This window comes from Leptodactylus fuscus, chromosome 7 (assembly GCF_031893055.1).
Source record: "Leptodactylus fuscus isolate aLepFus1 chromosome 7, aLepFus1.hap2, whole genome shotgun sequence".
Classification (NCBI taxonomy): domain Eukaryota; kingdom Metazoa; phylum Chordata; class Amphibia; order Anura; family Leptodactylidae; genus Leptodactylus; species Leptodactylus fuscus.
The window spans coordinates 150351827-150379689 of NC_134271.1; the positions used below are offsets into that span (position 1 = coordinate 150351827).

At 43.8% G+C, this 27863-nt stretch overlaps 1 protein-coding gene across 1 annotated transcript in view; it reads left to right on the plus strand.

Moving 5' to 3' along the window:
- Nucleotides 1-27863, plus strand: part of IGSF9 (immunoglobulin superfamily member 9) — a 79252-nt gene that overhangs the window by 42499 nt on the left and 8890 nt on the right. Inside the window, exons 5-19 of the mRNA XM_075283290.1 lie at nucleotides 1258-1409; nucleotides 2742-2859; nucleotides 3035-3176; nucleotides 3755-3900; nucleotides 4049-4191; nucleotides 5795-5935; nucleotides 6014-6130; nucleotides 6616-6766; nucleotides 9634-9757; nucleotides 12822-12997; nucleotides 13138-13388; nucleotides 14615-14699; nucleotides 19366-19539; nucleotides 24354-24399; nucleotides 25078-26628. Of these exons, the coding sequence (XP_075139391.1) occupies nucleotides 1258-1409; nucleotides 2742-2859; nucleotides 3035-3176; nucleotides 3755-3900; nucleotides 4049-4191; nucleotides 5795-5935; nucleotides 6014-6130; nucleotides 6616-6766; nucleotides 9634-9757; nucleotides 12822-12997; nucleotides 13138-13388; nucleotides 14615-14699; nucleotides 19366-19539; nucleotides 24354-24399; nucleotides 25078-26628 (3517 nt within the window). The remainder of the gene's footprint in view (nucleotides 1-1257; nucleotides 1410-2741; nucleotides 2860-3034; nucleotides 3177-3754; nucleotides 3901-4048; nucleotides 4192-5794; nucleotides 5936-6013; nucleotides 6131-6615; nucleotides 6767-9633; nucleotides 9758-12821; nucleotides 12998-13137; nucleotides 13389-14614; nucleotides 14700-19365; nucleotides 19540-24353; nucleotides 24400-25077; nucleotides 26629-27863) is intronic.

Consider the following 27863-nt stretch of genomic DNA (forward strand, 5'->3'; position numbering starts at 1 on the left):
TACAGGAGATACCCAGGTTATACCGGCTGTACTTATATAATTATATACAGGGGATACCCAGGTTATACAAGCTGTACATATATAATTATATACAGTACATACCCAGGTTATACCAGCTATACATATATCATTATATACAGGAGATATCCAGGTTATACCGGCCGTACATATATAATTATATACAGGAGATATCCAAGTTATACCAGCTGTACATATATAATTATATACAGTATATACCCAGGTTATACCAGCTGTACATATATAATTATATACAGTATATACCCAGGTTATACCGGCTGTACATATATAATTATATACAGTATATACCCAGGTTATACCAGCTGTACATATATAATTATATACAGGAGATATCCAGGTTATACCAGCTGTACATATATAATTATATACAGTATATACCCAGGTTATACCGGCTGTACATATATAATTATATACAGTATATACCCAGGTTATACCAGCTGTTCATATATAATTATATACAATATATACCCAGGTTATACCAGCTGTACATATATAATTATATACAGTATATACCCAGGTTATACCAGCTGTACATATATAATTATATACAGTATATACCCAGGTTGTACCAGCTGTACATATATAATTATATACAGGAGATACCCAGGATATACCAGCTGTACATATATAATTATATACAGTATGTAGCCAGGTTATACCAGCTGTACATATATAATTATATACAGTATATACCAAGGTTATACCAGCATGGTCCATATCACTATATACAATAAGATATAAGATATACAATTACTAGGAGACCTCCAGAGTTGTGTGTATTTGGGCATTGTCTTCCTGGTATAGGCGGTAGCAGACAGACGCTCATTATAATTCGGGGGGGGGGGGTTGGCTGGGTTGTATTACAGTAGCAGGACTAGGGTGGATACAATGGGGTTAGTGGTTTGTGCAGGAATTTGTGTATAGAGCAGGATCACAGCCCTATTGATTGTACAGGAGTCTGCGGTTTGGAGCTTCCTGTGGAGAGGATACGGCAGATCTCTGGGTGGTGAAACTTTTATGGGTTTATTATTTGATGAAACAAATTAGAAAGAATAATAATAATAAAAAAGTAGCACCCTGCCTAACCCCAAAGGGGCAGGATATAGGTGTAAGAAGTACCCTGTGTAATGTAGTAGAAGAGAACTATGAATATCCTTTTCTCTTCAAAGTGTAAGTTTTTAAGAGACTCCATATTTAATGTTATTTTTTCCTCTACAGCCCCGCCTTCTTTCAGTGAGACTCCGCCCATGTATGTAGAGGTCCGTGTCGGAGACACTTTGACTCTCACTTGTGTGGCCAACGGGAACCCTCATCCGGTCGTCACCTGGAAGCGGGATAATGTGAACATAGTGAACGGAGACAAGATCCAGGCAAGTCACATGATTGACTAGGCGCTCTGCATGGGGAGGCACTTTTGGCTAAGCCCCGCCCCTGCTTAAGAAAAACCACATGCGTTTTACATGCCTTTCTGCTATTCTTTTGATTCTCCATGGTTGTAATACACATCTAGGAATTATTTACCTTATTCTACAACTTCCAGCATGCACGATACATGAAGTGCGTGCTGTGAAGGTAAGTCACATGATTTATAAGGTGGAACTTATGACAAAGCCCTGCCCCTGCTTAACTAGAATCATATGACTTTTACATGCTTCACTGCTGTTCTTTTGTCTCGGTTGTAAAACACATCCTGGGGTTATTCACTCACAGCAAGCAGCACTCAACAAGTGCATGTTGTAAAGGCAAGCCATGTGCTATACAAGGCGCTGTGCATGGGGAGGAGCTTATTATACAGCCCCACCCCTGCTTAACTAGAATAATAGAAGTTTTACATACTTCTCTGCTATTCTTGTGATTGTTCAGGGTTTAACACACATCTTGGAGTTATTTACTCACGACATGCACTACACATGAAGTGCGTGTTCTGAAAGTAGGAGGAGCTTTTGACACAGCCCCGCCCCTGCTTAATTATAACAAGGTTTACAGATATTCTTTTGATTCTTTGGGATGATAATGTGTCGTTTGGGGTTATTCATCTGCCTTATACTACAACTCCCAAAATACAGAGTCTTTCAGAGCAAATAACTGGTGGCCTTGAGTTGGTGTCTAATCTAAGACCCTGTGTCAGTGGCTTTACTGACATTTGCATTTTATTCCTAACTGATGGTTGCTAATTGAAATTTGAGCACCAGCGAGCGGTGGCGCAAATATCTTGTATCCTCTGCATAATACTATTGAAAGCCTATGTAAACATACAGGAGAGACATTGTGGTCACAGCAGCCTCCAGTAACTGGTACGGCAGGTGTGTCACTTTGTATACTCAGTACACAATCAGAGGCTCGTACTCTGGTGCGATGGATTTGCGTCGCAGGCAGTAAACACTAATCCGCTGTTGTGTTTGGGAGTCAGCTGTGTCGTCGCACTATCGCCTTGTTCCCTCAGAGCTTGCATTGTCTTCCAGCTCCATAACAATAGGCGACTGGAGCTCATTATACTGTGGAAGGTGGATGCAGCTGTCTGTGTAACACTGGCGCCCTCTAGTGTCCGCTCCCTGTAACAGCGCCCATCTTATATACTGCAGAGTCAGCATTTAAAGCTTTCCACAGTCACCGTAATATTAGGGCAGATATAAAATCAAGATGGTGGAAGGTTTACGTCTCATAGTTCTTTACTGATTTTCTCTTTGATCTCTCACCTGTAGGTTAATAATGGGTCGTTGCGAATAGTTGGGGTGCAGCGCTCTCATGCCGGTGCCTACACGTGTCACGCCACTAGTGATGAAGGCGAGGTGACCCATACCAGCCGTGTCCTAGTTCAAGGTATGGCGAGAAGGATAACCCCGGCACTTGTATTACCATTAGAGATGAGCGAGTAGTATTCGATCGAATACCTCGCTGCCATAGGAATGCACGCATTCCTATGGCAGCGAGGTATTCGATCGAATACTACTCGCTCATCTCTAATCGCCATCATTTCCGTATTCTCCGTCTCTAGGTCCGCCCATCATTGTTGTCCCACCAGAGAACATCACCGTGAACGTCTCACAAGACGCTTTCCTGACCTGCCAGGCCGAGGCCTACCCCACCAACCTGACCTACAGCTGGTTCCACGGAAATAGCAACGTGTATCTCCTCAGGTGAGGCAGGACCTGGGTGTGCGTATCCAATCCGATCATGTGTGATACTGTCTTCTGAGAGATGTATCTAATCCGATCATGTGTGATACTGTCTACTGAGTGATCTATCCAATCCGATCATGTGTGATACTGTCTTCTGAGTGATGTATCCAATCCGATCATGTGTGATACTGTCTACTGAGTGATATATCCAATCCGATCATGTGTGATACTGTCTTCTGAGTGATGTATCCAATCCGATCATGTGTGATACTGTCTTCTGAGTGATGTATCCAATCCGATCATGTGTGATACTGTCTACTGAGTGATCTATCCAATCCAATCATGTGTGATACTGTCTTCTGAGTGATGTATCCAATCCGATCATGTGTGATACTGTCTACTGAGAGATGTATCTAATCCGATCATGTGTGATACTGTCTTCTGAGTGATGTATCTAAGCTGATCATGTATGATACTTGATACTGTCTGTGAAGTTGCTGTATCTAAGCCTGTGGTGTGTGATACAGCCTCTGCATATCCCTCAGCACTAGGCCCGGATCATCTCTCCTGTTCCCAAACTCTTCTTCTTATTTCAGCCGCCTCCAGTCCCGGGTCCGTATCTTGGTGGATGGGAGTTTTCTGCTACAACAGGTCACCCCTGAGGATTCTGGGAAATACACCTGCATCCCCAGCAACGGGATGTGGAAGTCTCCGTCTGCCTCTGCCTACCTCACCGTACTGCGTACGTACCCGCTCCTGTATACCCTGCCCCGTCTTTGTACACACTGTACCATATTGTGGGAGAATCCTGACCTGTATCTGTCAACTACCATGTACTGACGAACCACAAACCGCAAGTCGTGTTCTTCACATTACTTTCATCTCTGTAGATCCGGCCTACGTGACCGACATGCCACCAGAAACCTTCCTGCCCATCGGGATGAGGGGTGTGATCCGCTGCCCCTCCAGAGCCAATCCACCCCTCTTATTTGTCAACTGGACCAAGGATGGAGCGCCTCTAGATCTGAACAAGGTAGAGACCAGGGGATGTCACCGATATCATCTAGTGATGTCACTGACAGGGGGCGGGGCTGTGACAACCTCTCACACATGATATATACAGGCTGGTTGTCAGTAACAGGGGGCGGGGCTGTGACAACCTCTCACACATGATATATACAGGCTGGTTGTCAGTAACAGGGGGTGGGGCTGTGACAACCTCTCACACATGATATATACAGGCTGGTTGTCAGTAACAGGGGGCGGGGCTGTGACAACCTCTCACACATGATATATACAGGCTGGTTGTCAGTAACAGGGGGCGGGGCTGTGACAACCTCTCACACACGATATATACAGGCTGGTTGTCAGTAGTAATAGATGAATAGCTGTACTGTAGTATAAGGGGGCGGAGCTCATGTCTGATCACATGTCATTATATCAGTGATGTCATTGACAGGGGGCGGGGCTGTGACAACCTCTCACATATGATATATACAGGCTGGTTGTCATTAGTAATAGATGAATAGCTGTACTGTAGTATAAGGGGGCGGAGCTCATGTTTCATCACATGTCATTATATCAGTGATGTCACTGACAGGGGGCGGGGCTGTGACAACCTCTCACATATGATATATACAGGCTGGTTGTCATTAGTAATAGATGAATAGCTGTACTGTAATATAAGGGGGCGGAGCTCATGTTTCATCACATGTCATTATATCAGTGATGTCAGTAACAGGGGGCGGGGCTGTGACAACCTCTCACATATGATATATACAGGCTGGTTGTCAGTAACAGGGGGCGGGGCTGTGACAACCGCTCAGACATGATATATACAGGCTGGTTGTCAATAGTAATAGATGAATAGCTGTACTGTAGTATAAGGGGGCGGAGCTCATGTCTGATCACATGTCATTATATCAGTGATGTCAGTAACAGGGGGCGGGGCTGTGACAACCTCTCACACGATATATACAGCTGGTTGTCAGTAGTAATAGATGAATAGCTGTACTGTAATATAAGGGGGCGGAGCTCATGTCTGATCACATGTCATTATATCAGTGATGTCAGTAACAGGGGGCGGGGCTGTGACAACCTCTCACATATGATATATACAGGCTGGTTGTCAGTAGTAATAGATGAATAGCTGTACTGTAATATAAGGGGGCGGAGCTCATGTCTGATCACATGTCATTATATCAGTGATGTCAGTAACAGGGGGCGGGGCTGTGACAACCTCTCACACGATATATACAGCTGGTTGTCAGTAGTAATAGATGAATAGCTGTACTGTAGTATAAGGGGGCGGAGCTCATGTCTGATCACATGTCACTATATCAGTGATGTCAGTAACAGGGGGTGGGGCTGTGACAACCTCTCAGACATGATATATACAGGCTGGTTGTCATTAGTAATAGATGAATAGCTGTACTGTAGTATAAGGGGGCGGAGCTCATGTCTGATCACATGTCACTATATCAGTGATGTCAGTAACAGGGGGTGGGGCTGTGACAACCTCTCAGACATGATATATACAGGCTGGTTGTCAGTAGTTATAGATGTATAGCTGTTCTCTAGCTATGGCCGCCATCCTGATTGTATTACCACGACTATATGTTGCTTCCTCGTTCTAGTTCCCTGGATGGTATTTACAAGAGGACGGCTCCATCGTGGTGGCCATGGGTAACGATGATGCTCCAGGCACGTACACATGTACCCCGTATAACAGCTATGGTACAACCGGCATGTCGCTGCCCACTGTGGTCATCTTAAAGGTACAGTACACTCCCAGGCAGTGTGCAATGTCAGTGTATGTTTCTATCTTTGTGTTTCACTGTCCGTCATGTCTCTAGGATCCTCCATCATTCCTGGATCTCCCCAAGGATGAGTACTTCCAGGATGTCGGGAGAGAGCTTATCGTTCCTTGCTCTGCTACAGGGGACCCTCCCCCCATCATCAGCTGGACCAAGGTGAGACGTAGTAAATAGTTGCGGTCACTGCCCACGAGCAGTGTCTGGCGTATGTCATCTCTACACAAGGGTGTAATGGGTAGACGGGCCCATAGGAAACTTTTGACTGGCTTCCGCTTTATTGGCCCCCAATAATATCATCTTTATCAGTGCCCACACGTTATATTGCTCCCTCTACTGGCCCCCACACGGTATAACATCCCTTTTAGTGGCCACCACATGGTATATCGCCTCCTTATTGGTCCCCAGTATGCTTCCTTATTTCCTGGCCTCCACCCAGTATAAAGCCCCTTTACATGGAGTAAGTGCCCCTTTTATAGGCCACTATCAGTATGCGCCCCCCATAGTGACTTTAGGCCGCAACGGCCCTACTTCCTGATCCCCCTAAAGTCACTGGCTCCATATTAGCCGCTAAGGCTGCCATCGCAGCAGTGTTGTCACTATCTATAGAATATTGCACAATGGCCTATTGTTGTGTTCTACAGATGGGGTTACTTGGGAAAAGTATCGCCCAAATGGACAACAATGGCAGTTTGGTATTTCGACCCCTCACCAAGGAAGAACACGGTGAATGGGAGTGCACGGCAGCCAATGACGTGGCAAGTATCAGTACGCGCACCGCCATCTTCGTTTTGGGTAAGTTATTATCCCATGGATTCAGTGGAGAAAGGCTGGCGTTACGCTGCCCCGCTGAATTGTTATGAGGCTTCGGTATCAAATCTACACCAGTTCTTGAAATATTCTGTAAAAATATGACAAAAAGTTAAAGCCCCAAAGTAAAGGGGTCCAAAAATAAACATAGGCCCAAAGTATTTGTAACCAAAAAATATCTGTAGACTTTTTAAAAATAGTATCTATATATAAAAATGACGCGAAGGCCAGTAAAATGAACTCAAAAATTCTCAAAAACACCTCCTTGTCCAAAATTAAACCTGGTTATATATTGGCGCGAAACTAGTTTGACACGTAAATTCTGGAGGATCGGAGAATATTTTTGTAAATGTTTTTGCCAATAAAGGTTAAGGAACTGATGACATTACATGCTCACCTTCTTACTGCTGTTTATAGGAGGTGGAATAAAAATTTGATTGATGTGTTAATACCGTATATACTTGAGTATAAGACGAATTTTTCAGCACAGTTTTATACTCGGCTTATTCTCGAGCCAGCAAAAAAAAATTAAAAAAATATTATTATAAAAAATATAATAATAATAATAATAATAATAATAATTATTATTATTATTGTTAACATTTTTTTTTTTTTTTGGGGGGGGGGTGTCTATGACCATCAACAATAGTAATGTATAGAATCTCCCATAAAATAGTGGGGGAAAAAAGAAGCTATAAAAAAAAATAAAAGTTCTTAATCCCTCCTTTTCCTAGAATACATATAAAAGTAGAAAATGACTGTGAAACACATACACATTAGGTCTCCCTGTGTCTGACAGTGCCCGGTCTGCTGAATATAGGGGATCTGCAGTGCTCCTGTTCTGTCAGGAAGGGGTTAATAGGAGCACTGCAGATACCCTATAGTCAGCCAGACTGAATTCCAAGTGGGGGAAAAAAAAACCCAGTCCTCAAGCTCAGGGAAGGGGCAGACAGACAACCAAAACACCCCCTCCCCCTCCCCTTCCCCAGTAACTACTGCACCAAAAATCTCCAACCATTTTAATTTTTTGAAATTTTCCAGTAGCTGCTGCATTCCTTCCCCCCCCTCGGCTTATACTCGAGTCAATAAGTTTTCCCAGTTTTTTGTGGTAAAATTAGGGGGTCGGCTTATATTCGGGTCGGCTTATACTCGAGTATATACGGTATTATTATTTTATTCAATTCCCTTATTTATGTATTATTAAGGGGGCATTCACATGATAATAGTGACTTCAATGGGTTCCGTTTAGCGCGCGTAACACGTTGAAATCAATGCGTTAAAAAGCCTCCTGTTGATTTCAATGAGTTACGCGTGCTAAACGGAACCCATTGAAGTCAACGGGATTCTGTTTTGCATCGCTGATTCTGACACGAGTTTACGTGTCAGAATCAACACCTTGTTACATCGTGTGAATGCCCCCTAAAGGGGTTGTCCTTGAAAATAATTAGATTATTATTTGTAGCCAAATTAGGAAAATAGTATTCGGAAGTCTTCTCCTACGAAAGTGGAATGGTGGAAATCGGTATTAAAAATTAGGGATTCTGAAAAAAAACCCTAATTCAGTAGGTCCTGTTAGGATGATGTATGGGTAAAGGGGGTTTATTCTGGAATGAAATGTTTTTGTTTTTTGGGTTTTTTCATGGACGGTCACTTGGGGGTGAGTTTTTATGGATTTTGTATGGTGCTTAGTCTATGGAAGGACTATCTTTAGAATATTACCGTATTTAAAAAATCTTGTGATCTGTAATTGATGTTACAAATTTAAAAAAAAATAAAGCTTTATTAAAAGAAAAAAACAGATTAGAAAAAAATGGGGCAATGGTGGTAAGTTGTATAAATAATGAAAGAAGTAGAGCTCTATTGGGAGGCTTTTTTGGGAGGCTGATTTTGAGACGGATTCAGCGTCAAAATCCTCGCCAAAAAACTCCACGTGAACTGACCCTTAGTGACCTACTAGAGCAGGGGTGCCCAATACGTTGATCGCGATCTACCGGACGATCGCAATGGACGTATGGGTCGATCGCGGGATGCAGGGATCCCCGGTGTCTGCTTGTTCACAGTGCAGGCTGAGAGTCGACTCTCAGCCTGCACTGTGAACAAGCACTCCGGACACTTGCAGGCCGCTCTTAGGGATGGAGGGGGCCGGGGTGCTGCTTGTTCACAGCGCAGGCTGAGAGTCATCTCCGGACACTGGCAGGTGGGGCAGGCAGAACAAGCAGACAGTGGGGATCCCTGGGCGGCCACAGAACGCCGCTGTCTCCTGCTCTCAGGCTCTGCCCAGCCCCGCCCACAGACACACCCGGCCCGCCCACAGGCCCGCCCCGGCCCCGCCCACAAGAAGTGGGTAGATCTTTCGACTTGGTCATATAATAAAGTAGCTCACATGCTGACAAAGTGTGAGCACCCCTGTACTAGATCCTCTGCCATTCCAGCTCTGCCATTTCGGCCCTCCTAACGGACGACCCAACAATACGTGCCATCTATGTAAAAATAACCATAAATAAAATGCAAAATAAATTTTTTTTAACGTTAAATTATAAAATATACCATGAAAAGTGTTTTAAACAGACGCGTTTCCCCTCCTTTTCTTGTTAAAATTTTTTAAAGATATTAAAATAAAGAAAAAACATGGAAAATAAAAACAACAGGAAAATAAAGCCCCAATTATCCCCCAAAAATTATTTGAACAACCCAAAAGATAAAAATGTTATAGCCATCAAAACCGCATGTACGAAAAAAACCCCAAAAACATAAAATTTGAAGTGGTGAAGAATATTTTGATCGGAAAATTTTTGTAGCTTTTTTTCCTCTTTGTTTGGCACAAATGCTGTGACACGTTTGACTCTTCACAGGCACCAGCCCGCACACGGTGAGCAATGTTTCGGCCCAGCCTCTGGTCTCGGCAGTGAACATCAGCTGGGTGGCCGGCTTCGATGGAGGTTACTTCCAGCGGTTCAGCGTTTGGTATGCTCCGCTGTGAGTCTTTTCCTACTAACATAGGCCAGAGATGTATCTATGTTTTGAACATGGCGGTTTGGCATGCTTCATTACCCGTGATGGGGGCCGTAGGCACTGTTCCCCCTGGCATGACTGTTCTGCTTCACATCATCGCTTATATATCATTTATTAACCCCACTCCTTATAGGATGATGGAATCAAAAAATATTGAAATTTTTTTTTAATCTCAAATTCAAATTTTACAAAAATTTGAAAAAATTTTAAAATTACAACGACTATTTACAGCAGCCTCCAGGGTTTCTACTCTGCTTTCCTAGACTCAGATCAGTTTGCAAAGCTGAACAGATTTTCTTTCGTAAATCTGGGCAGGCTGGTTGACTACCCCAATGGGAACTATGATGGCGGCCATATTGGTTGCAACCAATGTAGTGAATCGAGTGTAAATGATCCCATGACTTACAAATGATTGTATGTGGTGATTCAACATCCTTTAGTTTATTTTATCCATATGATGAAATCTAAATTTTATTTTTAATTTTTTTTTTTTTTTAATTTTTGTGTAAAGCAGATCCATCTCTAACACAGTGTTGTCCTAACCATGTTATATGTGTGGTGAATGTAGATTATATGTGTGTCTGGAGGGATTATTGACACAAACAGAGGCCGAGTTATGGACAAAAATAATCCAGAAATCCAATTTTATTTAGCTACAATTATTTTTGAAAATTTTTTAACATAAAAATCCAAAATTGTCCCCATTTACGACTGAAGATCATGTCCGTTTACTAAATGTCTTTAGTTCTGATAAATCCTGATAAATTACTGGTTGTGAATTAGGTTGGGCGCCTCTGCTGTGTAAAATGGTCCCTCAATTGTCTTTGGTATTAACGGGGTTATTTGTGTATCCAAAATTATGGTGGAGCAAGGACCTTTCGCCACCTCCACCAGCTCCAATTCTTTACATTATTTGATAGGCACCAATCCATCGATTCCGGTGCAGTTGGATTTTTTTTCTCTAGCCCCCGACATTACTGAGCAATCACTTCTGTTAAATTAGAGTAGACTCTATAATGTCATATGGGCGGTTCTAGACTACCTCCTGCACCCAAGGACCACCCATTTGTCAGAAGAAACACTAATAAGCCTATTGGATACCGAAACCGTCATAAATGATTGCTCAGGAACGGTGGGGGTTAGAGAAAAAATTCCAACTGTGCCAGATTCTGTGGAGCGGTGTCTATTGAAGGGTAGAAAGACAATTGTTGGAATGAACACTTTAAGGTCTCATCTGTAGCAGCACACTCTATCTTGAAAGCAATGGCCACCAATATCAGAATCCTAAAGAACCCCTTTAAACCCATATTAGCTATAAACGCCGACCACCGATGTTACATGAAAGTCTGCGCCAAGGAATTGACTAAAAGGGAATTGCCAAAAATCTAGTCTGGCCTCCTGTTGGTTGCCTATGGCCCTATGGCTAGTCAGCCGGTGTATAGAACTATAGAAGAGCCTAGGCCTCAATGTATGATAAAGTCTCATAATGGTTCCTCACAGATATTAGGTGAGACTTTCCTCCTAATATCTATGGCCTCGCGACATCCGCCTGAAGACACTCCCTCCTCCCGACTAGGCCCATTTATTTGGGCCTAATCCGGAGCGGAGGGCGTCACTGGTTGCCGGTGCAGTCTGAGCCTCCGCCTCAGGTTACTGAACCAAAAACCCCGTGTGGACTTACCCTTACCTTACCCCTCTAGAACGCACTGGTGCACCCCTACCTTGAGTATGCCATCCAGTTTTGAGCACTGTTATTGACACTTATCCCCTGCTGGCGGGTCTCTGCCGGGTCCCCTGGCGATCTGGTGAACAGGGGATCGAAAGCATAGCAGTGAATGGAGAGACTGTCACGTAAGCACACTGGTACTGCATTCAGTAAGACGCTTTACGGGGACTTTTGGTCCCGTCCTCCTGATCACTGATCACTCATTGTACAATTATTCCCTGTGCTGTGGATGGGAGATAAATGTCCATAATGGCGCAACCCCTTTAACTGAGTCTCAGCCACTTAAAGGGATCCTATCTTTTAAACACAAATTTTTTTCTCCCTATCATGTTGGAATAGCCTTAAGAAAGGCTATTAGTCTCCTACCTTTCCTTTTCTTCTGCGCGCCACCATTCGCCTGCAATCGCGTTTTTTCTCGGTATGCAAATGAACCCTCTCACAGCACTGGGGGAGGGCCCCAGCACTCAAACAGCACTGGGGGCGTCCCCAATACTGCCAGAGAGCTCTCCAGCGCCACCTCCATCTTCTTCTGCAACAAGGTCTTCACCGAGTCTTCTTCCGGCGGCGTCTTCTTACTTCTAGGCCTCGGGCCTAGGGCAAGCCAACACCGCATGCACACGGCCACAAGAAAAATGGCCACTTCCACAGTATTGCTAGCGGCCATTTTCTCGTGGCCGGCAGGCATGCGTAGTCGGTTTGCCCGAGGCCTAGAAGTAAGAAGACGCCGCCAGATGAAGACGCATTGCAGAAGAAGATGGAGGCGGCGCTGGAGAGCTCTCTGGCAGCATTGGAAACGCCCCCAGTGCTGTTTGAGTGCTGGGGCCCACCCCCAGTGCTGCAAGAGAGCTAATTTGCATACTGAGAAAAACCGGGATTGCAGGCGAACAGTGGCGCGGAGAAGAAAAGGAAAGGTAGGAGACTAATAGCCTTTCTTAAGGCTATTCCAACATGATAGGGAGAAAAAAATCTGTTTAAAAGATAGGATCCCTTTAATCAGCTTTTTTTGCCTTCCTCTGGATCGACTGGATTTTGGAAGTATAAAATGGTTGAATTTGATCGATCTAGATCTTTGTTTTCAACCCTGTATGTCTGAACCTTGCATCGGTCTGGTGATCACATGACTAAGAGGTTCCTCAGGAAATACATAGAACTATTACAAGGCCTATCGATACATAGAGTATATCAGACAGTTGTATAGGTTAGGTTTATTCGGGAGTCCCCCTTTAGGACTAGGCTACAGTCATGGCATTATTATATGAATGGTTCCTAACCCTTGTTGGATGTCTTTTATGCTGCTATCAGGGTAAAGCGACTGTCACATGGTCACCACGAATGGATCTCCTTGTCGGCGCCGGTCGGAGCCAGCTCCCTAGTGGTGGAAAATCTGCAGGCCGACAGCCCCTACCAGTTCAGTGTTTTATCTCAGAACAAATTGGGGAGTGGGCCGTTCAGCGAGATTGTGACCGCGTCTCCTCTCAGTAAGTATACGCAAGGAAGAAGAAACCTCCACTGCTGTCTGTCTACCTTCCTCGTTTGCTGGTGGTTCCCCCTCTTTCCGTCTCACATCTTCTAACTTCTTTCTCTGTCTTCAATAATCACTACTATTTTGGCCTCTCAGGTGTCCCACCCACCACATTGCCTCCTCCTGTACCCACCACAGACTCTAGAGATACCCTTACCCCTCCTCGCTCCCTGGCTGCCAATGAGACGTCCCGCGGAGTGTTGCTGACATGGACACCTCCTCTGCGATCCTTGTATCCTCTACGTGGTTATGGCCTGGAGTGTCGGCGGGATGAAGGAGACTGGGAGCTGCTCGATGATGCCATCCCTACAACGCAGACCCAGCTGCTCGTTCCTGGACTGGTCAAGGTGAGAAACAGGCAGAAGCAGAAGGTGTTATGCCAATGACGGCAAGAGCGTAGACACATGGAGTTGACTATGATGACCAGCAATGGCATCATTGAGATCAACTGGATGGCAGGTTTACAGGACTATCCCGAGAAGGTACAGAGATACCTTCATCATTTCTTCCCCCAGACACCCGCTGTACAGGGAACTTCAACAAAGCCCACTCAAGAAAAACTGAAGGTGCCCCATCATTCTAAGGATCGGGGTGGGACCTCCATCGATCAAGTAGCGATAATATATTCCAACAGTTTGCCATTATTCTTTATAGCTGGACAACCACTTTAAGGATTCTTCGCTGATCCTTACAGCGACACATGGGATCCCTATGGTTCCATAGGCATTGACAGCATATTCCATGTTCCCCTAGAACAAGAGGACTCATATTATCTCAGTAAATACCCGACAATCTGGGTCTGCAGTCAGGGGAAGGTCCAAATTGAAACTAAAACAGATTCCGACCCCTGGCCTGGCCCTAAACTCATTCAGACCCCAAACCCGATCCTAGTCCAAACCTAAAATTAGTATATACGTAAAATTATATCAGACCCCTGACCAGATCCTTAAAATTAATGCATACCCAAGCCAGATCCCTAGATTAGTTCAGACCCCGGACCACAAACCAAAAAATAATTACCGTATATACTCAAGTATAAGCCGACCCGAATATAAGCCGAGGCCGCTAATTTTACCACAAAAAACTGGGAAAACGTATGTACTCGAGTATAAGCCGAGGGGGGCTTTTTCAGCACAAAAACTGTGCTGAAAAATTTGGCTTATACTCGAGTACATACGGTAAGACTCCAGACGAAACCCAATAGCCATTCTGAACCCCAACCCAGGCACCTAGTACTGGGGGTGGCACTCTTCACAGCTTAGCGTCAACGCTGGGCCATAAGGAACGCCCCCTGTGACAGTACAGAGCTATGGACGAGTACTGTTAGGAGGGGCGTTCCTCACAACCTAGCTAGAATGTCAGGAACGCCCTACCGACAGTGGACAGACATCGGTAACTGCACCGAGATCTCCAGCCCCGGGGCACATAACGGGAAAGCCAACAGTGCACTGAATTCAGCTGACATAACACAAGTCTGGGCCCCTGGTGTCACAATGACCTAGGGGCCCAACCAGTTAGACCCTCCTAGTGTAATAAATACAACCCTGTACTAAAACACAGCTTTGTTTCCCAGGACGCCATGTACGAGTTTCGCCTGGTGGCGTTCGCTGGAGATTACATCAGTGATCCGAGTAATTCTGTCAATATCTCTACAGCAGGTGAGTGGAGAAGACTCATGAATGGGTTATAATGTCTGCCTAGGAAACATTGCCGCACCTTGGCCTATATGGGAACTAGAATTGTCGTAGATACATCTACCCCAAAATTGTGCCACAAACCAAAACATAAAGATACCAGAACAAATCCAGACTCCAACTCAGACGCCTAGTACTGGGGGGCTTTCTTAGTGTTATCTCTAAGCAGCGCCCCCTGTGACAGTACAGGGCTATGAACAAGTACTGTCAGGAGGTGCTAGACTGTCAGGAACGCCCTACTGACAGTGGACAGACATCAGTAACGGCTCCGATATCTCCAGCCCAGTTACATGGATGGAAAAGTAATAAAAAGTTATAGGTCACGGTACATGGTAATAGGAAAACTGCCAAAAAAAATGGGTACGGCCTAAAGCAGGCAAGTCACCGTAGTGTTGAGAGTAGCCTTTGTGGGTTGGGTTCTTCCTAATCTTTACACTGTACTTATGGGAATCACCACTAGATGGCGCTGTAGCCATACACTCTGCATTCATTCACATGACGCTATGGGTAAGAGTTGGAATTAAAAAAAATATTTTTTGCCATAATAAACACATTAATAATGATAAAGATTTTTTTTAGGTTTAATCAAGATTTATTAAAGTTTTTCAAATGCATAACATCGAAAAATGGAACAAAATGTGAAACAGGAATCTGTGTAAAGATTTCTTTAGTATTCTAAAAGCCTTCACCATCTTTCATAACCCCTATACGCCACGACTAGTTTTTATTTCCCATTTTTTACTGTTAGCGCTTGTTTACAGCAGTCTCATGGCCACAGGTAACAGTAGACTGGAGCCGACTCATTGAGGTCTATGGAAGAATTTTCAAGATTTGCTCTGAGCATAGGATACGTTTTCAGTAGGGGATGCAATGATGGCTCAATGGTGTTGTCTATGTAAATGTTACCTATTGTAATCCTGTGTTTGATGTAAATGAGGTGACTGCTGAAAAGAATCTATTATTAGGCTTAGTGGTCAGAGTGAAAATTGCAGGTTATAGTACTTATTTTAAATATAGATAATAACATGGAAAAAAAAATCAAAAATTCTTTAAAAAGTTTGACTTAAAAACTTAGTTTAAAGAAAGGCAACTTTTTGATTTCTGCGGCGTCCTCTACAACTTCCCAGATGAGGGGTATGACAAGAGCGTGCCGGGAACCCTACCAGATTTACCATCACTTACAACAAAACACTGGTGTAAATGATGGGGGAAATGTATGCGGAGGGCGCACCTTATTTCGGAGGAGGTGAGCACCTCGTGATGTGTGAGGTACACCCTCCACCAGCTCCGGGGCTATGAAGAGTAGTATGAGGAACTCCAGTCTTCATAAATCTCCAATGCGTATATCTGGTGAGCTCATGATTGGATACAATCTGCTCCGTGATTGATCCACACTGATTGAACAGTGTCAGAGAGTCTACAACGTCTTGATCCCGATCACTTGACAGTGCAGAGTCTAATTATCCTATAGAGTAGGGTTGAGTGATTGGGATCAGAAAAGATCGGATTCCGATCGGCGATTGAGTAACTTTCAGGATCGGATGGAGAATGATAGGAAATTAGATTTTAAAATCGATTCTGAAATCTCAAGATCGGCTCAACCCTACTCCATAAACATAAAGTAACTAGGGTTGAGGATCGGGATCGGAAAAGATCGGATTCCGATTGGCGATCAAGTAAATTTCACTATTGGGATCGGATGGAAAATGATCAGATATCGGATTTTAAAATCGATCCTGAAATCTCAAGATCGGCTCAACCCTACTATAGAGCACCAAAACTAATGGCACTGATTGCTCAGCGCTGGTGGGGGCTAGAGAAAGAATCCCAACTGTGCCAGAACTAGTGGAGCAGCACCTATTAACAATGCAATAAATAATCTGTCCCCCTCTTCCAAAGTCAACATCAACCTTAAAGGGATCCTATCACTCAGACATGATTTTTTTCTAAGTACCACGTCGGAATAGTCTTAATAAAGGCTATTCGTCTCTTACCTTTCGTTGTCTTCTCCTCGCCGCCGTTCACCTACAATCCAGGTTCTTGTCGGTATGTAAATGAGCTCTCTCGCAGCACTGGGGGTGGGCCCCAGTGCTCAGACAGCACTGGGGGCGACCCCAATCCTGCGAGAGAACTCTCTCCAGCGCCACCTCCTCTTCTTCAGCAGAGTCATCTTCAGCCTCTTCTTCCGGCAGTGGCTTGTAACTTCTAAGGCCTTGGGCAGAGCAGTTTGCGCATGCCCACAGGCCACGAGAAAATGACCGCTTACAATACTGTACAAGCGGCCATTTTCTCGTGGCCTGTGGGCATGCGCAGTCTACTCTGCTCAAGGCCCGAGGCCTTAGCAGTTACAAGCCACCGCCAGAAGAAGAGGCTGAAGATGATGCTGCTGAAGAAGAGGAGGCAGCACTGGAGGCAGTTGTCTCGCAGCATTGGGGACGCCCCCAGTGCTGTCTGAGCACTGGGACCCACCCCCAGTGCTGTGAGAGAGCTCATTAGCATACCGACAAGAACTGGGATTGTAGGCGAATGGCGGCACAGAGAAGACAACGAAAGGTAGGAGACGAATAGCCTTTCTTAAGGCTATTCCGACGTGGTACTTAGAACATAATCATGTCTGAGTGATAGGATCCCTTTAATACAAAAAAAACCCCTAAAGTAGACAACCCGATCCTAATACACCTAGGATATGAGTTATGTACTGCTTATTATTCCGCCAAGAACCTATAAACACCTCCAAATTCCAGATAAGGTTTCTGTATGAACTAAGCGCATGACTTGGGGTTACAGCACAGAGTATTTGCATTATGGCATTCTGGGTAATGCTATTCTCACAAGCCCCTTGTTTGACACGACCGTTTCTGCCGCTCAGCACTCCCGACTTCTATATACATTGCATTCTCTACATCGGGTAGAAAAAATAAGCATTTATTAAAGATTTCCATAAACATTGGGCTTGTGAGCCTAAGTGAGTGGGAAAAGACTGCGCTCCCGGCTCCCATTGCCCTCCTATGAGATAGTTGCTGCACCAGCATCTGGCAGGCGCCCAAGACAATGGTTACTTCAAGTTTTACAAAAGTTATTCAGTTCTCTGCCAAAAATGTAACTAGCGCTGGAAATATTCATAACCGTAGAAAATGAGATTAGTAGGTACATAAATAAATGTCAACGTCTCACCCTTGCACGCCATTCTGCTTCTTTGTAGTCTAAATTGGCCCCTAATTCTGTTTAGGTTTTATAGTTTGTGGCTTTGCTTCATGCGCACGGCCCAGTTTGCCATCTAATGCTCCTCCGAGGGGGCGTCCAATGGTCCGATGAAAATAGAACAATATCATCGGAACAGAACGCATTGGAAGCCCCATAGACCATAGAGGTGGATACATTACGGAATGTTCTCTGATGCCACTCCCAGTTCGGGAACATTCCGCTGTGAACTAGGTCCCGCATCGGATGTACATGGGGCCTAAATTCCCTGCTTGGGGGGTAAAATTTATGATCACTAGGGTTGAGCGATCGGGATCGGTTAAGATCATTGATAGCTTTGACCAGTAGCCAAGCATTGTGGGAAATAACCTCCGACCTCAATGCCAAATCCGATGTTTTCCGATCCTGATCGTTCAACCCTAGTGATCACCTTCGCCACCAGTAGAGGGGACTGAATGATGTACGTGTGTTTCACACACATTCAAAGCACATCTTTTGGTGGTATGAGACCAGTTATACAGCCATTGGAGGTGACCTCCTACCTTTGGCCACCTTCTATAGACTTACATACTGGTAATACAGGATCTTCCCGCCAACATGTCTTTAGGACGTTACTAGGGATAACTTTAGAGCCTTAAAAGTAAATCAAATAGGCTATTAAAGTAAATTACAAAAATTAGCACCGAGCCTCCCCCTACCCAATAGTTAAAAAAAGGGGGTTACGCTTTAATGTATAACTGTATCGTGGCTTCCGACAGTTGCGGCTTCCCGCTCCGGAGTAGGCCCAAATGAATGGTCCTAGTACAGAGGGTGCTGTCACGAATCAGCCACGGAATTCGCCTGAAGAAAGGGCGGCTCGCTTCTTTTTACCGTGAGCCGGAACATACCACTCACAGTAAATAGGAAGCTAGCGGTCTACGTAGACCTCTATTGTGAGGGGGCGGAGTCTGAGGTGGATTTGGCGTCAGAATCCGCCCCCTCTTGCCCCGTGTGAACAAGTCCTTAAGAACCACACCACTGATTTAGCGCCGCCATGCCTACTAAGGTCCTGGTTAGCCGTGGTGCTGTCCTTTTATTCTTGTGATCGTTGGTAGTTGATCAAAAAGTGAGAGAAAATCTTTCCTTTGTAGTGCAAAGCAAGGTCACCGCACTACAAGAACTTCCGAGCTGGATAGCCTTACTATCTTTGTTTATACATCAGTAAGTGCTTTTGGTGCTTTTGCATTTATCGATGCACCTACATAATCAAGTTTTACAAATGATACATTTCCGTGGCGCTGCCACTTATTCTTACTCTGTACGTGGTTGGGATTGACTATCCTTGCGGTTACATATCTGCTGATTCTTCTGCTCGACTATGTAATGTAGGGATATCTCCATGTGATGAGCTGGACTCAGCAAATAATATCTTCTGCCACCTATTATACAGGGATGAAAGTCTACCCCTCACAGACAGAGCATCCAGAGGTCCAGCAGAAGTCGCTGATGGCGGGGGTGGTCGGGGGTGTCTGCTTCCTTACCCTGGCGATTATCCTCAGCACCATAGTGGCCTGTTTGATGAACCGGCGAAGAGCAAGACGAAGGCGGAAACGGAGGCAGCAAGGTAAGACAGCAGAGGAATCATTCATCTAGTTAGAAGTGAAATGTCCACAAAATGAAGAATTCATTGAGCAACCTACAAGATGAGGATCCTTGCCAGACATATGGCAGGTGTAAACTGGTAGGAAACACACCTACATCTAGACCGTGAAGCACACTAGGCCTAGGTTTCGGAGATGTAGGATATTTTTAAAGAATGGTTGCACCTATGCAAGACGTACAAAAACTGCTTGTGAGATGTTGGTAATGGAAAGGTACCTATATCCCATAACTAGAAATATAGAACGGAATAGTCATCCCCTATATAGATGCACACCATAGTAGACGTGTTGGTGAACGTGGTGGTGGGCATGTCACAGAATTTGGACATATGGATTCTGGGCTAGATATTAGATGTGTCACCAGGGCTATGAGTTGGGGGTAAGTCTTGGGTGGAGTCGGAAAGCACTGACTCCGACTGCGAACTTAAATAGAGGAGTTTTACTCAATCTGTCTCCACCATGGCTGTCGGCCGTTACGAACAGTCAGGCAGTGCGAAAATAGAGGAGTTAGAGATTGTGGTTTGGCCTACCGCCTCCACTGCCCTGAGTGCAATAATATAACATTGTCAACAAAATAGTTCTGTCTGGGATATTTGGTGGCAAATAATGGTAGATCTCCATCTTTTATAGTAACAAGGAGGCAGATAATTCTGAATAAACCAAAATGTTGCATATGATGATGAGGAAGATATGCTTCAAAATGAGCTGAGCATAGGCACAATGAAAATTTGGGCCAATAATCTCTGCATGGATTTTAAGTTTTCAAAGACATAGAAATCTACTTGATGTCCCGGACGAGCACCCAAGTGCTTGATGTCCCGGACGAGCACCCAAGTGCTTGATGTTCCAGATGAGCACCCAAGTGCTTGATGTTCCGGATGAGCACCCAAGTGCTTGATGTCCCGGACGAGCACCCAAGTGCTTGATGTCCCGGATGAGCACCCAAGTGCTTGATGTTCCGGATGAGCACCCAAGTGCTTGATGTCCCAGATGAGCACCCAAGTGCTTGATGTCCCGGATGAGCACCCAAGTGCTTGATGTCCTGGATGAGCACCCAAGTGCTTGATGTCCTGGACGAGCACCCAAGTGCTTGATGTCCGGGATGAGCACCCAAGTGCTTGATGTCCCAGATGAGCACCCAAGTGCTTGATGTCCCGGATGAGCACCCAAGTGCTTGATGTCCCAGATGAGCACCCAAGTACTTGATGTCCGGGACGAGCACCCAAGTTCTTGATGTCCCGGATGAGCACCCAAGTGCTTGATGTCCCGGATGAGCACCCAAGTGCTTGATGTCCCGGATGAGCACCCAAGTGCTTGATGTCCCGGATGAGCTCCCAAGTGCTTGATGTCCTAGACGAGCACCCAAGTGCTTGATGTTCCGGACGAGCAACCAATTGTTTTTACTAACCAATTGTTATGCTAAACAGTGACTCTGGAAAGTTCCATTGTTTGTGGAACAATGAAGCATATCTTCATTATTATTATTATTATTATTATTATTATATGGACATGTCTAATGGGGTGAACATCAGAGCTAAGGGAAGCAAGAATTTTTGTGTATGGTCAGCTTAACTTACAGAAGGTCTGACAAACATGGAGTAGAAAGGGAGATGGGATCACAATGACCGATTTTAGGTTTCCGACAATGAATTATAGATTAGATTAGAACCTTACCTTAATACAAGTATCGTGGAGGATTTTCCAAGGTTTCCGAAGCCAAAGGCTAAAATTTCCTCATACGCCAAATATAGTTTTTATTTTTGTGACTTTATGAAGTGACCAAGTTCTGAAATCAGTTGTTGTACTGGTAGAATATGGCTAGTACATGTAGAAATAGGATATACAACATACGTATAGAAAGCTATCTTTACCTACAAGGTTGAAGATACGAGAGACGATCTTATTCTCCTTCATGTCCTTCTAAAGGCTGTTGAGCTACTGAGCTAAGGAATCTGCAGCTAGTTGAGGCAGATGACAACACCAAGTCAGAATTTGAGCTCAATTCCCAAATATTTAGATCCTCAGATATGTAAGGTATCTCATTGTTTTCCTGACGGATATACAGTGCAACCCTTGTCTTCAGACCAAAGGCTCCATTCGAATCACCCCATTACTCCATGACTGCAGATTTGCATGAGTATGGTGCTACCACAGTATTGTCTACCATTCATCAGCTCCACCTACACATTGTATTATTATTATTATTATTTACTTTTTGGATTGGAGGACGTATATATCCAGCCTGCGTGGGGTCCATATTTCTTTACTTTGTTGTGTACATTATGTGGCCCTTGCTTTTGTGTTTCCCCTGCATGTCCCCTGTCATACTACTAAACATGTTGGTACATTCATATCAGTAGATCTGGAGCGTAGAGGACCACAGATTTGTGAGATCTTGGTATTCCATGTCACGTAGAGGTTTTGACATCAAATCTTAATATGGAATATTTTGCAATGTCTTCTATGGTTCTAAATGTCTATTATCCTTACCATAGACCCACGATGAACAGGATTTGCCAAAATTTCGAGCATCTTTATTTGCACTCTAATGGTTAGAAATTCAGTTTTAAGCCGTGACCTTCGGTAAAAGTATATTCTTACAGAGGATCGGTGGTACGATCCAAAAGTAGTGAACCATGAATGTGCCATGTGGATAGCAGGATTCTGCTGCCGTATAGCTTAGACTGCATGTTTCGTGCTAGGGCATACGTTGTCGAAAACACATTCCTCCAGAAAAGAACGGTCTCATTTCGACGAGGGCTTTCTATGAGGGCTGTCGGTTCCTATATGATAGAAGAGCTTTATTAGGAACACAAATGTTCCCATGTTGAATTTTTTAGGCTGCTTTTCCACTGTATTTTGCAGTGTCCGTTTGCCATATGTGCATAGTCAAAGTATCCATAGGTCCCTGATGGCACCTGGTGAATAGAGAATTTTGGACTCTATCTAGTCTGTGTTGGCATTAGAGATGAGCAAACACTGTTTGGATCAGCCGTTCCGAACAGCACGCTCCCATAGAAATGAATGGAAGCACCTGGCACGGCGACCGGCCGCCGGCAAAGTCAGCGTCACTGGTGCTTCCATTCATTTCTATGGGAGCGTGCTGTTCGGAACGGCTGATCCGAACAGTGTTCGCTCATCTCTAGTTGGCATAGCTTTTTTTCTGTATGTAGTGCAGCCTTCAATGCCATTCCATACAGAGGCATCAATTCTCTATCTATACCTCCAAAGGACACGGCAAAACTCAGTGTAAAAACACCCTTAAAAGGAGCCCTATCATCATCACCACCACCAACTCCGACTCTTTGCATCCTTCGGTAGATGCCATTCCACTGATTTCGGTACAGTTGGGATTTTTTCTTTAGCTCCCTCCGTTCCTGAGCAATCGGTGTTGAGTCTTTCAGATCCCAAACTGTAAGTTAGACTCTCCACTTTCAGGTGAAATAAAAAAAAAATTGAGAGTTTTTAACGGAGCGTGTACGCGAGCAAAAAAACGCCGCGTATGCGCTTATAGTAAAAAAATGCCGCATGAATGCAACGTTAACGCAACCCTCGGAGTTCTACGCCTGTAAAAATGAGCTCAAATTGAGCCCGGCATTACTCCGTGTGAAGGCAGCCTAATAATGATGACAGATTGCAAGCTTTCGAGGCTTTAGGCCTCTTCCTCAGGACTCTTCCTCAGGCCTCTTCCTATGCCTAGAGCCTCGAAAGCTTGCAATTTGTCATCATTTTTAGTTAGCCATTAAAAAAAGGTATCCCCTTCTGAAGACTCTCAAATTTTTTTATATTTCATATCCACTGGCTAACACGGTACAAGGATATTTTTCCCTTACACTTTCAGGTGGGCGGTCTCTGTAGAGAGTCTGGGAACCGCCCACCTGACGGTAGAGAGCCTAGTAAGCCTATTGGGAGCTGAAATGATTGCTCGGGAATGGTCGAGGCTAACGATAAAGTTCCAACAGGACCAGAATCCGTGGAGTGGATCCTATTGACGGGAAGAATTGGAATATGCGAAGGTAGTAAAAGGTCCACACTTTGATTGCTTTTTTTGGTGACATTTAACCCCTTAGGGTGCATTCACACTGAGTAAACGCTAGCTTATTTTGTAAAGTAAAATTACACTTGTAAATTTTGCTATCCCATTGACTTCAATGACTTTTTACAGGCGTATTTTTACAGGCGTATTTTTTACAGGCGTATTTTTACACTTGTAAAAAAATATCATTGAAGTCAATGGGATAGCAAAATTTACAAGTGTAATTTTACTCTACAAAATAAGCTAGCGTTTACTCAGTGTGAATGCACCCTTAGACAACATTATGATGGCACTGTGAGTGTAAATTGAAATTGTAACCCTGCTACGTATATACAGGGGATGTCATGGATGAGAACTAGTGCTGACAAGTTGTGAAGGTGTACCTCACAGCAAACCATTGAGATTTTGTGAGTGAAAGCAGAGATCTGGTGAATGTTACGGGCAGCACCACTACTTTCATAAACACAAATCCTAAATTTAATTATTTTTTTTTGTAAATTATTGATTCAGAATGGTCCTCTCTGGCTGATAAGCTAATAGCGTTGCTTATGTGCAATACAGATTTCCGAAAAGAGGATTCTAAGACGCTTTGGCTTGGGTTAGATCCATGTGTTCTTGGGATTAAGTTCTTTGGATAGCCTAGGTACATCAAGATGATAAAGTAGGTCACTAGACATACAGGTCACATTGGCTCGAGTTCTACTCCTCATTGATCCCTGTTGTGTTCTCATAACCTTCCAGATGCACCAATGGTCTTCTCCCAACCCAAGAAAGCTTCTCCTTCACAGTAAGTGTCTTCATGCTCATACGTCACTTCCCGTTCACTCATTTCACGCTGCCTGTCTGTAGCTTTCGATCATTGGCCGTTTTTTTTTTTTTTTGCTTTACGTCTTTATACTCCGACCACCAATCGATGACTGGTAGATCCTGCCTCAGTAGACACATGGTTGGTTGCAAGTCTAAATTTGTTGTGTCCTCATGATCATGCATCTCCTTCACAGTCGCACGGACCTTAGTGTTGAGCTGGAGCAGGATCTTGGTGACTTTGAGGTAGAAAAAGATATAGCTGCCTTAATTTGAGAATTTTTTTTTTTTTTGCAAAACGTAATTGTCGGAAAAGTTGGTTGAATATGTTTTTATCGTATGGCGATTTAATCCATAGCAACAGTCTATCTTTTTTTTATTTTTGCTTGGTTAATTCCTTGTCAAACCCTTGTCAGATTTTCATTTCAGTCCTGCCTTTGACATGGTTGCAAAGGTTAAATTGATTCTGAAACTGATCATAATTTGCATCCTCAATGACAGATTCGACTCGACAATAGTTCCAAGTTTTAGACTCCGATTATACGTAGAGCGCATTAGCCATTAGCTGGAATGCACCTTTTAGTGACATTTTCACCCAATACTTTCTTTCTTGTTTCCGTAAATTTTTTGCTTATATTGATTTTCTTTCTCTATTTCTCAGAAATACTAATGGTTCTAACAGCCCCGACAGTCTCGTGAGACTCAAGCTTCAGGTGTCACCCTACGAAAGCTTCCGCAAGTCTCTCCACTTGGGTGAGACTGTGAACAACCTTGGTGTGAGCCACGGAAGCAGCACGAGTGGCAAGTACACCATTTACGAGAGTCACGTCGGGGAGTGCGTTCCTTTGGAGAGGATAAGCCGCGGACCGGATGGGCGTTTTGTGGTAGAGACCGACACTCGGCCAAACCGAGGGAGCCTCCGAGGCTTTCCTTATGTGACGGAGACAGATTTGTATCCGGAGTTCAATGCCAGGGACTCATCTGACCTGAGTCAGTGCTCGCAGGCCAAAACATACTTGCAGGTGTGCCAACTACCCGAGCGACCTGCAGAATCCTGGAGGGATGAAGTGAAGATGAGACCAAAGGCTACAGGTCAGGCTCGTAAGGAAGCAAGAGATTCTGGGCACCGTCAAGGGAGATACTTTGGCTGTAGCAGCAGTCCTTTGGATGAAGCCAAACCCTTTCGAATTCCAGACATTAGTCCTGTGACCTCTTCTGTGACTCTTCCATACAGTCAGGTAGAAGAGGCACGATGTGGAGAATCTGCCCAAATGGAAGGTGAAATGGAGAGGACTATTTCTACACTTCGAGAATCAGAGACTGACTGTTTCTCGTCATTGAGCACAGTAATAAGAGCACCTTCTTTACTATTACAGAAACCCTTAGGCCTCAGTGACCAAGCGAGCCAACTGAGACATAGCTTGTCCACACAGAGTGGAATTCTACAATACTTGAGTTTACCTTTCTTTAAGGAGATGAGCGTGGATGGAGACTGGCCGGGGGAAGATGAGGCTCAGACGAGAACATCGGAGGCAAGCTGTTCGGAGTCTGATAATAAAGAATCTGGTAATCCTGTACACTTGGATGATAGGACATTAATGGACGTTGATGGCACAAGTGGGGTTCGTAAAGAAGAATCTCCATGTGCCCCCCACCAATTATTGTCTCTTGACTACTTGAGCTGCAAACAAGAGCAATCTGTGCCTGTTAAATCATTTCTGAAACCACCGGAGCCTAATCTGGGGCCCGTGAAAGCAATCTTACCTGGTAGCCTCATGTGGACTCAACCACCAGAAAATACTGAACGTTTAAAGGTGGGGCAAAGAGCACACTGGGACCATGGAAGTACCCACATGGATAGTAGAGTTGGCCACCATAATTCTTCTCATTTTGATTGTCCTTTAAAGGACCAGCCACTCTCAGTATTCACAGACTTCCATGCTCTGGAAAAACAAAGGCCACCAGTGGATAGATCTCTCTTCTTACATGGTTCAGAGAAGATAATGCGAAGCAGTCTCACCAGCCAGAGCAGTGGCAGAGGGAGTGTTTCGTTCCTTAGACCCCCCTCTTTGGCACAGTCTGTGGGGGGCAGCTACCTCAACTCACCATTGGGTGAAACATCTAGTTGGTACAGTGGAGGGGGCTCACAGGGCTCCAGTGCTGAGGACTATAGACACAGAAAGGACTCTTTGTTGGCTACTGTAAGCAACAGGTGAGCTACATAGCTGATATTCACTAGGAAAAGTAAATGAAGCACTTTGAATTCAATGGCCAAGTCTGCAAACTGTTATTTTGGTGATGTTGACTATGATGAACTGGTGTTCTTGTAAAATGACTTGAGAATATTATAAATCTGCCACCTATATATTAAGAATATAAATACTATAATACTGCTCCTATGTACAAGAATATAACTACTATAATACTACCTCCTATGTACAAGAATATAACTACTATAATACTACTCCTATGTACAAGAATATAACTACTATAATACTACCTCCTATGTACAAGAATATAACTACTATAATACTACTCCTATGTACAAGAATATAACTACTATAATACTACTCCTATGTACAAGAATATAATACTATAATACTACCTCCTGTGTACAAGAATATAACTACTATAATAGTGCTCCCTATGTACAAGAATATAACTACTATAATAATACCTTCTGTGTACAAGAATATAACTACTATAATACTGCTCCTATGTGCAAGAATATAACTACTATAATACTACCTCCTATGTACAAGAATATAACTACTATAATACTGCTCCTATGTACAAGAATATAGCTACTATAATACTACCTCCTATGTACAAGAATATAACTACGATAATACTGCCCCCTATGTACAAGAATATAACTAGTATAATACTACCTCCTATATACAAGAATATAACTACTATAATACTGCTCCTATGTACAAGAATATAACTACTATAAGACTGCTCCTATGTACAAGAATATAACTACTATAATACTACCTCATGTGTACAAGAATATAACTACTATAATACTGCTCCTATGTACAAGAATATAACTACTATAATACTGCCCCCTATGTAAAAGAATATAACTACTATAATACTACCTCCTATGTACAAGAATATAACTACTATAATACCGCTCCTATGTACAAGAATATAACTACTATAATACTGCTCCTATGTACAAGAATATAACTACGATAATCCTGCTCCTATGTATAAGAATATAACTACTATAATACTACTCCTATGTACAAGAATATAACTACTATAATACTACTCCTATGTGCAAGAATATAACTACTATAATACTACCTCCTGTGTACAAGAATATAACTACTATAATAGTGCTCCCTATGTACAAGAATATAACTACTATAATAATACCTCCTGTGTACAAGAATATAACTACTATAATACTGCTCCTATGTGCAAGAATATAGCTAC